At 42.8% G+C, this 13,949-nt stretch overlaps 1 protein-coding gene across 1 annotated transcript in view; it reads left to right on the top strand.

Annotated features, from left to right (window-relative positions):
* trim62.1 (tripartite motif containing 62, tandem duplicate 1) overlaps positions 1-13,949 on the top strand; it is a 150,731-nt gene that overhangs the window by 76,473 nt on the left and 60,309 nt on the right. Inside the window, exon 3 of the mRNA XM_084316803.1 lies at positions 7,275-7,370. Within this exon, the coding sequence (XP_084172929.1) occupies positions 7,275-7,370 (96 nt within the window). The remainder of the gene's footprint in view (positions 1-7,274; positions 7,371-13,949) is intronic.

Here is a 13,949-nt window from a genome sequence, read left to right on the forward strand (position 1 = left end):
GTGCAGCTCCGGAGAATTCTGGCCGTAGCTGGAGGCTACTAGAGTACACATAGACAGTGGAGCTTGTTGCGTGGTGGCGATGTCTCGCAGATAATACCAGTACAAGTCTAATTATATAATATATATATTTTATAAAAAAAATATATATCAAATAAAAATTTTTTTTTATCAAAAACGATGATACCGTGATATATACCGTTACCGTCTATGCTTCAAATTATACCGTGATATACATTTTAGACCATACCGTCCACCCCTAGTATGGGTACACAGTTCCGAAACCTCAGGTATTGGTAATTTCTGAATCTTGGTTGAAGAAGAGCGTGCCAGATTCTGCCATTGCCATTGCAGGGTATAATGTCTTTAGACAAGAATAGGCCATCTAGATCTGGTGGAGTTGCTATCTTCACCAAAGAACACCTCCAATGCTCCATCGCCACCAGGAAATCTATTCCTAAACAGTTAGATCTTCTTATTCTCACCATCCAGCTGACCAAAAATTCCACACTGTTGGTTGCTGGCTGCTACCGCCCCCCCTCTGCCCCTGCTAGTGCGCTACCTGCTATCAGCCTGCTACCTGGTCCCTTATACCAAGTCGGAGCTTGTGCTAATGGGTGACCTAAACTGGGACATGTTCAAACCCCCTGCCCAAGTCCTCCGTCAATGGGACTCCCTCAATCTCACACAAATGATCACCAAGCCCACCAGATACAACACCAAAAACCCAGGCCACACTTATTGATGTCATTCTGACAAATAACCCTGATAGATACACATCTGGTGTTTTCTGTAGCGATATGAGTGACCAACTGACCACTGTTTCACTGCCTGCATCCGAAATGGTGGTACAGCTAAACAGCCTGTCTTAACCACCCACAGACGACTACTGAAAAGGTTTGATGAGCAAGCTTTCCTCCATGACCTAGCTAATGTTAAATGGGACAGAATAAGTCTAATCCCTGACATTGACAACGCATGGTCCCTCTTTAATGACTTATTCAGCAAAATAGTCAACAAACACGCCCCTATGAAGAGAATGAGGATCAAAAACAGATGCAGCCCATGGTTCGACCACGACCTAGCAAAACAACTTCGCCTCAAAAACACCATCTGACGTAGAGCTCGTCAGTCAAAATCTCATGAAGACTGGTTATCCTTTCGACAAATAAGAAATAAATGCACCGAGGCCATCCGCAAAACCAAGACTGGTTACTTAGAGCAGTTTAGTCTCAGTAGCTCAAACCCAAGCAGGTTTTGGAAAACAGTTAAAGAGATGGAGAACAAACCCTCATCCTCCCAGCTGCCCACCTCCCTAGTAACTGGGGATATGCTAAATACTAGGGATGTTCGATATTGGCTTTTTTACCTATACCGATATTGTCCAACTCTTAATTTCCGATACCGATATCAACCGATACCGAGATATGCAGGGTTTCCCCCCCCCCAAAAAACGGAATAATTTCCGGTAATTAACATTACATATCTCTTGTTGTGGAATTAACACAACATTATGCATACTTTTGACAATAAATAAAATAAGAATGTGTTCTTACTTGCTTGCCTGGGTAAATAAAGGCAAAATAAATGTTAATTTATTTATTTTTTTAATAACTGATACCGATATTTTCCCATATTGCATTTTAATGCCAATATCGGCCGATAATATCGGACATCCCTACTAAATACTGGAAATGAGCGTGTGGCAGAGGCCTTTAATAATCACTTTATTAAAGCTGGGAGCCTGTTTGAGTCCATGGCACCCCCTGCCCCACCATCCAACCCCTTGCCTTTCAGCCCTACAGCGCCACCTGCCTCACCATCCAACCTTAGTGCCCCTAGTCCAGCCACGCATCACAGTTGTGCACTGCAGGAATATACTGAGAAAGAGGTTTTAGAAGTACTCTGCAAACTCGACCCCAAGAAACCTCCTGGCCTTGACGGGTTAGACCCCTTTTTTTACAGAACTGCAGCCCCCATCATTGTTGAACCTATTTCCCATCTATGTAACCTGTCCCTGCATACAGCAGAACTGCCCTCAGCTTGGAAAGCAGCCTTGGCACGGCCCCTGTTCAAAGGAGGAAACGATACTGACCCCAACTGCTACCGCCCAATCTCAATTTTACCCTGTATAGCAAAAGTGCTAGAGAGGCTAGTTTGCAAACAACTCACAAGCTTTCTAGAAATCTACAACATACTTTCGGAAAACCCCAAGGCTCATTACTAGCTCTAATCCTCTTCTCCATCTATATAAACAACATACTCCAGTTCGCTGGAAACTCTAATTCACCTCTATTCTGATGACACAGTCCTGTACACCTCTGGTCCCTCCCCGGATGCTGTCCTGAAAACTCTCCAGGAGAGCTTTCTAAAAATCCAAGCTGGTTTCTCTGCCCTTTGCCTGGTCCTAAACACCAGCAAGACCAAAGTTATGTGGTTCGGCCACAAGGGTGCCTCCCAGACTGACACCATTGTAGCCGCCGATGGCAAAAAGCTTGAACTGGTCACCTCCTATAAATACCTGGGAGTGTGGATCGACACCAAACTCTCCTTCTCTGAACACCTAACTAAACTGCAGGCCAAAGTCAAAGCAAGGCTTAGCTTTCTGTATAGGTACCGTTCCTCCTTCACTACATCTGCTAAACTCACCCTGGTCCAGATGACTGTCCTGCCGCTATTTGACTTTAGTGATGTAATCTACCGCTTGGCCCGTAAAGGTGATCTAGAAGAGCACTTGGATATCCTATATCACTCTGCCATTTACTTCGCTACCAATGCCCCCTACAGGACCCACCACTGCGAGCTATACTCCCTAGTAAACTGGCCCTCCCTGGAAATTAGACGCAACATCCACTGGCTGGCCTTTGTATATAAAACACTTCTAGGCCGTACTCCCCCTTACCTTACTCGCCTAGTCCACCCTCATCCACTCCCCAATTACCACACCCGATCAGCCACACATATCCTGGTAAACACCCCTCATGCCAACTCCTCACAAGACCGTTCCTCCTTTCAGTACACGGCAGCTGATAGCTGGAACACACTACAAAAAACCTTAAATATGGAAACGTTTATTTCAATTTGATTGTTTTTTTTTTATCCACTTTTTCTCCCATTTTTTTCTATATTTTCTCCCATCCCAATTTCGTATCATCCAATTCAACCCTCCCCTGTCACGGACGCTGTTTCTTGCCTCCCACAAGCCGGCTGCAATGTGGACTAAGTCATACATAGCACAAGTCCCCTCCGGTACTTGAGGTAACAGCAGTCGCATCTTTTCACCTGCGCAGCTCGATCTCTCAGTGGCGAGGAGTAACGCGTGGGAGGCTCACGCTGCCCCCGACACTTCCTGATTCTACTGCGCAGGCGCACCAACCGACCTGTAGGAGTCGCTGTCCACAACGCCCGATCCCCACCCATCAGTTTCCCACCCCCTAATACGGCCAATGTGTATTAGTACGGACGACCAGCTAAACTGAAAGCAAATGTGGAGCGCTGGGCTCGAACTGACGAGCCCAGCGTCTCCAGCATTTCGTGGCGAGCGCCTTGCCCACTACGCCACGTAGCCGCCCTTTCAATTTGATTGTTTAAGGAAACTTTAACAAACTCCCTAGAGCACTCATGTAGCTGCTTCTCCGTGAGCTAACAACATGCTGCCACTATTGTTCTGTTGTCTGTCAGTTGTTGTTGTTCAGTTCAGTTGTTGCTCTGTATGTATGTCCTGCCTTTTTAATAATGTTCCTTTGTGTTTTATTTTTATTTATTTTATTTGATCCCCTTTCCCCTAGGGGGCTTTTTACCCCCAAATAGGCCGTTATTGAAAATAAGAACTTGTTCTTAACTAACCTGCCTATACAAATAAAGGTTTGATGAGATTGAATACACAAAGGGCGGAGCTGCACCTGGACACTTCTTCTTTGCACTGCTGTGCTCTCTCCCATACAAGGCTCTGCTGAGGGCTATTTTCCTCCATACAAGGCTCTGCTGAAGGGCTCTTTTCCTCCATACAAGGCTCTGCTGAAGGGCTATTTTCCTCCATACAAGGCTCTGCTGAAGGGCTCTTTTCCTCCATACAAGGCTCTGCTGAAGGGCTCTTTTCCTCCATACAAGGCTCTGCTGAAGAGCTCTTTCCCTCCATACAAGGCTCTGCTGAAGGGCTATTTTCCTCCTACAAGGCTCTGCTGAAGGGCTATTTTCCTCCTACAAGGCTCTGCTGAAGAGCTCTTTTCCTCCATACAAGGCTCTGCTGAAGAGCTCTTTTCCTCCATACAAGGCTCTGCTGAAGAGCTCTTTTCCTCCATACAAGGCTCTGCTGAAGAGCTCTTTTCCTCCTACAAGGCTCTGCTGAAGAGCTCTTTTCCTCCTACAAGGCTCTGCTGAAGAGCTCTTTTCCTCCATACAAGGCTCTGCTGAAGAGCTATTTTCCTCCATACAAGGCTCTGCTGAAGGGCTATTTTCCTCCATACAAGGCTCTGCTGAAGAGCTATTTTCCTCCATACAAGGCTCTGCTGAAGGGCATGCATGTGCCCTGATGCTGTTGCCCTGAAACCTTTATGTCACAGTGCATCTCAGGAGACCTTTGTAAAGCTTGGTAGTGTTCCTGACAGCAGCCATCCCAGCCAGCTCCTCTAGTGTCCTCCTTCCGCCTGAGAGAGCTCGGAGGTGGCTGAGATGTGCCAGTTCTGCCAGGGGTTTGCCTGACTGGAGGCGTGAGACCCAGTTTCTCTGACAGAGTTGGCCTCCTCCAGAGACTCTTTATTTATTCCAGCTAAACCTGCGCTGCTTTCACACATGCACTGGACTCCTGATCTACACATTACCCGGAGGGGCTGTACGTGCGATGTGCAAATGATTCAGACCGGAGTTTACCCTGCCCACCCGTAGTCCTAAATCGGTGTAGTAACCAACTGTCTCTGAGATCACTGTCTGCAGAATTCACACAGTGAGCGAGTGGGCGTGTTGATGACATTTATATTATGCGACTGGGGCGAAACTGGAGGAATAAATACATCTGAGGGTGAAGAGGAAGGATTATTTACACAATGACGGCAACGAAAATGTAACTGCTGTGCTGGGGCAGTGGTGCAATATAGTATAATGCAGATAGATGGTGCAATATATAATGCAATATAGTATAATGCAGATAGATGGTGCAATATATAATGCAGATAGATGGTGCAATATATAATGAAGATAGATGGTGCAATATATAATGCAATATATAATGCAGATAGATGGTGCAATATATAATGCAGATAGATGGTGCAATATATAATGCAGATAGATGGTGCAATATATAATACAGATAGATGGTGCAATATATAATGCAGATAGATGGTGCAATATATAATGCTGATAGATAGTTATTTACTAGTGTTTTTTTTTTTTTTATTATAAACTATGCCCTGCCTGCAATATATAATGCAGATAGTGAAATATGTTTTATGCCCTTTTCATTGTCATGTCTACATGTGTTATTAAAACAGTGAAGTTTGCCTTTGAGAACCAATGGTTCTCGAGCCGTAACGGCACATGGGGCAGGAGCCTATCTCCTGTTTCCGTAGCGTGAGGCAGCTTGATGTACAAGTACACCCCTTGGACATGACGCTAGTATGTCGCAAGGACTTCCCCCCAAACCAACCCTTGATGCTGATTGTCAAGCAGGGAGGCTATGGGTACCATTTTAAATAGTCTTTGGTATGACTCCCAGTCTTCCGAACTCAGGGCGGACACTCTACCCACGAGGCCACTGAGCCGGTTAAAACAGTGAGACACATTGGAAACAGTCTAAATGCACTGCTTGATTTTGACATTTTATTTATTTCCTCCCTTAATGGTATTTTTCTCAGCTGACGTTCCAGACGCTAATGTTACTGAATGCTTTGCTCGTTGCAACACGTACCGGCTGGCTACCCTCCCGTTCCTCACATTTATATTCTGAATAGGGAACGGGCTGTTAGGGAAGCACGGTGCAAATCACTGGTTCAAGTGACAGGTGCAATGATGCTCATTAACCATCATGAATGAGACTTTCTCTGAAATACTGCCTGGAGATTACCAGCTAAACGGAGGCAACAGAACACTACTATTCAGAGTATTTCCATATGTGAGAACACGACTGTGATGGAGAATCGCCTGCTGTGTGCTACGTGTGTGAAAAGGCAACTCCAGGCAATTATGCCAACACCTGATTCTCTGGCTATTGTCCGCAGTTCACGTGTGAAAGATTAGAGATTAGAGTAAATTGTCATTGGACATGTACAAATACAGAGTACAACTAAATGAATAAGAAAGATGCTTCTCTCTCTCTCTCTCTCCTTTATCCTCTCTCTTCTCTCTCACATCTCATATATATATATATATATATATATATATATATATATATATATATATATATATATATATATATATATGAATGTATGTAGCCAAGACTCGACCTTCACCCAAGCGCACTGAGCTGTTATGCTAATATGGCCCACTTTAATCAATAAGTTATAAAACGCATTTAGCAGTAAAAGGTACCGGGAGACATTTGAACCTCCCACTGAGCCAGAAGGACTAGGCTGTTTGACGACAACCTTGAAGTGAACTTGGAGTGGTTCCCTTAGCAACAAGTTCTGCTAAAGAGAAAACCAGGTTCAAATCAAATGTTAATTTGTTTTAAAAAAGTCAACCATAAAAATTCACCAATTTTGAGCAAATGGTGAATCATAATTTGTTAGGGTTACACAATATAATTACGCAATATATTGTGTAATTAGGCCTGACAACTTAGGATCCATTAAATTGTACATTGCAATGGATTACATTTGATTGTATTTTATTTGGATATGTTTTAGCTTGAGGGCTAGTCTTCCGAGAGTCCTTATTACAGTACTGATGCCACTTTTTCATTGCCAAGACTGAGTACTAATCAAATGAATACTATAGATATAGACCATCAGTTTGGGATCATTGGACAAAAACAATACAAATATAATAAAAATGTTATCCATTAGAGAGATCTATGTTCTGTGCCAAAAAAAAGAATCAAATCAAGTTACTTTGCATTCATTGCTGACATATTACACTTGGCTCTTGGTGTCAGATTTCAGTAATGGGGACATTTTCTGATACCCAAGATGCTATTTCAGCCTGATATGGGGCCAACATCCGATGCTTCGCATAGACTAATCTCCTGGTATAATTGCTAATGAAACATACATGTACACTAATGTCTACGTTACGTATATTGGGGGATGGTTGTTGATGTGGTGTTTGTTGGGTGTGTGTTCCAGAGGGAGATGAAGGAGCAGCTGGCCACCCTGCACGACAGTGAGAAGGGACACTCTGAGGCCCTGCAGCTCCTGCAGAGACAACTGACTGAAACTAAGGTACTAGTCTACCTTTTAAACCCTAACCCTGCAGCTCCTGCAGAGACAACTGACTGAAACTAAGGTACTAGTCTACCTTTTAAACCCGAACCCTGCAGCTCCTGCAGAGACAACTGACTGAAACTAAGGTACTAGTCTACCTTTTAAACCCAAACCCTGCAGCTCCTGCAGAGACAACTAACTGACTGAAACTAAGGTACTAGTCTACCTTTTAAACCCTAACCCTGCAGCTCCTGCAGAGACAACTGACTGAAACTAAGGTACTAGTCTACCTTTTAAAACCTAACCCTGCAGCTCCTGCAGATACAACTGACTAAAGTGTATTGAAATGTAAAGCTATTGATGATTCTCCTTCTATTGTTCTTTGCTTGGTCTCTTTTTTTTCTCTGAACTGGTGCTATTAGCATACTGTTTAATTTTGAAATACCAAATATTAGGGGTGTATTCGTCCCATGACTTCACGGTGCAGAAGTCACGGTTCGGTACATGTAGCCATACGACAATTAGGGTTGCACATTTTACAAAATTATGCTCGATATCTGTAGAGGCTTACTTTGATCTTTAAGGTTGAATATTAAGCTTGTATTGCCAAATTCAGATGATAAATAAAACATTGACGCTTGTAAAAGCATAATGATGAGCAGACGGTAAAAGCATAATGACAAGCAGACAGAGCAACTTAACAACTGCACACTCTGCACTGGGCTGTTTCTCCTCATCTCCTCCCCTCCCCTTTACTACAGGTGTCCCTGAAAAAAATCCATGAATGAATGATACGTTTGTAACACAGCAGGGTCATTACAATAGGCTGAACATTTTTGTCTTTTTCTTGTTCGCCCAATAATGTTAACTGGAAACACACACACCAACCAACATTCTTCAGCACGACATTCCCTCACAGCTGATACGAGAAAAAAAGACAACATATTTTTGTTGGTCTGGACTTTGTCCTCTGAGCTCCTCTCCAGTCAAGCTGCTGGTCTGGACTGGTCCTCCGAGCTCCTCTCCAGTCAAGCTGCTGGAACGCCATCGCTTTAATCAATGGGGAGACTGCGAGATTTGCGAGTGCTTAAAATATATCTTATATCATAGCTATGGGTCTAATACACCCGTCGATTGTCAAGTGAGTTGCTTCCAGTCACCATGCATGAAACTGATTGTTTTTTCATCTGTACATTTCCGTTTTATACCGTTTTGAATATGAGTAGTTTTGGTGATTCTTAGTAATCCCAGGAAAAGACGCGATAATAGCGTTTTAGTGGAATACACTAAACTCGTTGTAATCTTTCGACTGATTATCGAATCTTCCTGAAATCAACGCTAGATCCTTCCTCGTGCATACATGAAATGACCCACTAATGGAACACTAATGGGATTAGTGTTCCATGCCATCGTTGTAAAGGCCTGCCTCGCCTGAGTATTTAAACCCCGCCCGCACGGCTCAGATCGGCCCAGAAAATAAACTACACCATTTCTAATAGAGTGCAATACCGGCTGGAAGGCGTAGGCGGCGGTATTTGCCCTTTTGCGAGCTCAGACCCATTCCCAATGATAACATCAGGCTGGATGGATGGAAATGAATGGATATAGCTAATAAAAGAAATAACGATTAAAACCTGACTATACTCGTGATTGGTGCTGAACGGTTGGCGAGTTAACCCGACTTTATTCGTGATTGGCGCTGAATGAGTTAAGCTACTGTACTGGGACTATAAAATAGCTCTGCTCTCAAGTATTGATAACATGCCTACCGCTGCAAGCCTAGGTGAACTAGGTATAAAAGTATAACTTATAGTACTGTCTGTTAAAAATAAATGAAAAGAAACCTAGCCTTATACATTTGGATTTTTGTTGCTTTTTTCTTATTGTACCAAGCCGTGACCCACTGACCCCAAAACCGATGTGCATACCGAACCGTGGCTTCTGTATACCGTTACACCCCTAGTATATATACCGGTATGCGTATAATGTGTAATTAGAGTTCTGTGGTATGATTATATTTTAATTAGTGCCGTCAATAGATTAAAAAAAATACTATTAATCTCTCAATTTTCTGTAATTAATCTAGATTAAAAACCGCATTTTTCTACTTAAACCGAAGCTTGTAACAGATATTTACTTGAGTAAAATCATGGAATTAATGTAAAATCAACACAAAGAAAGTATATTTAGATTCAAAGACTATTTTAATAGCTTTCTTTGAATACGGTTTCTCTCCTGTGAAATACAAAATTTCAACAAAACCATCAACATTGACTCAGCTAGACCGCTTTCTTATTATTATATTGAACATTTTTAACTCCATAGATTAATCTAGATACTTTTTTTTAACGCTTTAAATCATTTAAATTAATCTCCAGAGTTAAAGCATTAATTTTGACAGCCCTAATTTTGATGCATTAAAAAAAAACATCTTTAAAAAAAGTTTTATAATAATACTCGCTCATTGAGGTATGTCGACAGAATGAATGCTCACGGATCAAATCAGCATAGAGTATGATCTAGGGCTGTACGTTAACTTTTTTTGCACATAGCACTGGTGCTACAGAGGTTGATAGTTTTGTAGCACAGGCCAAAAAAGGCCAAAAAAGTATAAAACGTGTTATATTTGTAACAGTCACAAATGTGCATATTGTATTTGTGTTATTTAGTTGCAGTGCCATGTTTGGCTGTCATTTTCATGCTGACAAGTTGACGTCACACAGCCAGACACGTTACGTGTAAGGAATTATGGGATTTGGTGTTGGGTGTATGGACTCTACTAGGGGTGGGAATCACAAGTTTCATCACGATACGATATCGATTATTTGGACAACGATACGATATTTGCCGATATCTGCCATGATACGATACGATGCAGGTGCCTGCAATCGATATGAGACGATATCATAAGCCCATTTAACACAATCAGTAACATTTTGATCAACTCAAAAAAGGTAACAAATATAATTTGAAAAAGATTTATTTAGCTCTTCCAGACATTTAAATGAAAAACAATCTATTGTTTTTAATACAAATAGACCTCCTGTTCACTAAAGTGCCACGTTTTGATATATTGAGCTTTAAACTTTAAGTAAATCTTTTTGGAACTCACAACACGCAACCTAAAAACCCTTCCCCTCCCAAACCGTTCCTGCAATAGACCTGTCTCAAACCCTGCCCCTTTTCTTGATCCTCCAATCACAGCTGTCGCTTACCTCTGACTTCCTCGTACAAACTTTGTTTGTACGAGGAAGTCAGAGGTAAGCGACAGCTGTGATTGGAGGATCAAGAAAAGAGGGCAGGGTTTTGAGACAGGTCCATTGTTTTATGTTGCATGATGATCATGAATACATTAATTATGTATTGTATTTTTTATGTTTAAATTAGTGCTGTCAGGCGATTAAAAAAATTAATCTAATTAATTACAGGATTTGTAATTAATTAATCTAATTAATCGCATTTTAATCGCATAACCATTTTATGCCTGATATTCTATAATCATATTTCAAATTGCATGTGTCCGGATGGCAGAATTCAGTACTGTATCTACAAAACCTTCTGTTTGATCATCTTCCATCTATTAATTTGCTTAGATTTTTCAGGTCTGGTCAATTTGAGCATGGTGTTATTCACAGTCAAAGATAACAAAAAAATATTGATATTCTCATTTGGTTCATTACAATTTACTCAAAATAAAATTTTCATTCAATCAATCACAGCGCAGATTGAGTGATTGAATGAAAATGTTATTAACAGATTGCAGAATGGGTACAATACAGTACGGCTCAATACACACAATTGTTAAGGGGATGCAGATCAGAGAAAGACTTTCGTCTTGTTTACATCAGGGTCCCCCATTTTCAATTCATAATGAATTGTAAGTAAGGGTGCAACTTGCACTGTGCAATCCATTCTTTGTGGATCTAGCCCACAGTATTTCTGACACTGGGAATACATTCCCTGAGATTCATAGATGTCCCTAGAATCAGATACCAAGAACATGCAAATGGACCATATTAAAAAACATCTGTAAATGTGTATTCTACATTCTTATGGAATGAATAAGATACAAAAAAAATATTATAAAAAAATAAAAAAAAATAAAAACTTTTTTTTTGTAATTAATTTTGAGTTAATTTTCATAACGCGATAATTTGCTGTGTAATTAATTAATCTAATTAACGCGATAAACTAACAGCCCTAGTTTAAATATCAACATTATCTGTCCACCCTCAGTACATTTACTATCAATATAATATACTTGTCTGACTTCATCTGATCTTTTCAAACGCACACACACACACACACACACACACACACACACAGAAGGGAGAATGCCTACCCCCCCTCCTTCCCAGTTCCCACTCTGCTGTTCTCTCTGGCTCTGATCAAGGTTAGCTTGTTGTTAGCTTACGCTAACGTAACATTAATTTCGGACTTTAACACGACGTGTAGGGATGGGTACTGAATTCGGTACTTTTGATGTCAACGTTCACACGCACAATATATGCTTACCTAGGATTTGACTTGATTCAACAACAAAGCAGTCGGAGCAATGGCAAGCCGAAAACTGTTGAAATTGTAGTTATTTAAAGTTTGGATTTTTTTTTTTTACGACTGAGGTAGGTAAATAAAATTTCTTGAGACTAAAGTACCGAAAAAAGGTACCGTTGGGTACCGGTATCGATTCGCAGGTACCGGTATCGGTTCAAATGTGAAAGGTACCCATCCCTAACGACGTGGTCATAAAGGAATGGTGAGGATTGCAAAGCATGTTAGATGCATTTGACCCGTTGCGGAATAAAACAGCAGGGATTTGTTTTGGGTCGCGAAATAGGCACACTAGCCTTGCTATGTTGCAATGTGCGTGTTCCAGACGCTACTGCTACTACTGAGACGAGTACTGTTGTGTGCTGTGGAGCCGAGCGGATACGACACCACGGGATTTTCAAAATAAGAGTATCGATATGAACCGAACGTTGCTAGCTGCCGGAGCCATAGATATTATGGCTGGAGCTGCGCGTAGGCGGAAATGAGAGTTGCCACAGGATTTTCAAAATAAGAGTATCGATATTAACCGAATGCCTATCGCACCAGTGCTACTAAAGTAAATCCATTCATCGCACAGACAGATGTTGCTGTAGCACGTGCAACATATATCTCGCACTGTACAGCCCTGCCACAGTGGTAATGTTCATATGGACAGAGGTGATGAAAATACTAAGTGGCGAAGCAGCACAGACGGAATGGATGTTTCCTGAAACAAGGCGTGCTCATTTGCATAAAACGCATCCATCCCAAACCAAATTGAGACGTTACTATAATAGTCACTTGGAAGAACCAGTAAATGGCGATAAAGGGAAAGGCGTTCAATGACTCCATCTTTGAATTGACAAGTGAAATTCCAACAAGCTAATTGGTGTATTGAGCAGCTCTTTAATCTTGACACCTTGTTTTAATCAGCGGAGCATGAGCACCGTCAATACAAGCAGCATTCCCCTCTTTTTCTCTGCCCCCCCCCCCTGCAGTCATCCGGGAGTGCATTGCTCTTTCTCCTGCTTTCGTACTGCTGTCCACCGTCACAGCAGCGCTCATCTGTCTGTCCTCCTTAGTTGAGGACAGACTGATGAACCAGACCTGTCCAACTCTCCCTGAACCAGACCTGTCCAACTCCCTCTGAACCAGACCTGTCCAACTCTCCCTGAACCAGACCTGTCTTAACTCCCCCTGAACCAGACCTGTCCAACTCCCCCTGAACCAGACCTGTCCAACTCCCCCTGAACCAGACCTGTCCAACTCCCCCTGAACCAGACCTGTCCAACTCCCTCTGAACCAGACCTGTCTAACTCCCCCTGAACCAGACCTGTCCAACTCCCCCTGAACCAGACCTGTCTGCGCACATACAATCACGGTTATTTTAAACCCAGCGCTCGTGTAGACAGCCCCTAACTCCCCCTGAACCAGACCTGTCCAACTCCCCCTGAACCAGACCTGTCTGCGCACATACAATCACGGTTATTTTAAACCCAGCGCTCGTGTAGACAGCCCCTAACTCCCCCTGAACCAGACCTGTCCAACTCCCCCTGAACCAGACCTGTCTGCGCACATACAATCACGGTTATTTTAAACCCAGTGCTCGTGTAGACAGCCCCTAACTCCCCCTGAACCAGACCTGTCCAACTCCCCCTGAACCAGACCTGTCCAACTCCCCCTGAACCAGACCTGTCCAACTCCCCCTGAACCAGACCTATCTGCGCACATACAATCACGGTTATTTTAAACCCAGCTCTCGTGTAGACAGCCCCTAACTCCCCCTGAACCAGACCTGTCCGCGCACATACAATCACGGTTATTTTAAACCCAGCGCTCGTGTAGACAGCCCCTAACTCCCCCTGAACCAGACCTGTCCAACTCCCCCTGAACCAGACCTGTCCAACTCCCCCTGAACCAGACCTGTCCAACTCCCCCTGAACCAGACCTGTCCAACTCCCCCTGAACCAGACGTGTCTAACTCCCCCTGAACCAGACCGGTCTTAACTCCCCCTTAACCAGACTTGTCCAACTCCCCCTGAACCAGACCGGTCTTAACTCCCCCTT

Source organism: Notolepis coatsorum (assembly GCF_963971535.1).
Source record: "Notolepis coatsorum genome assembly, chromosome: 6".
Lineage (NCBI taxonomy): Eukaryota > Metazoa > Chordata > Actinopteri > Aulopiformes > Paralepididae > Notolepis > Notolepis coatsorum.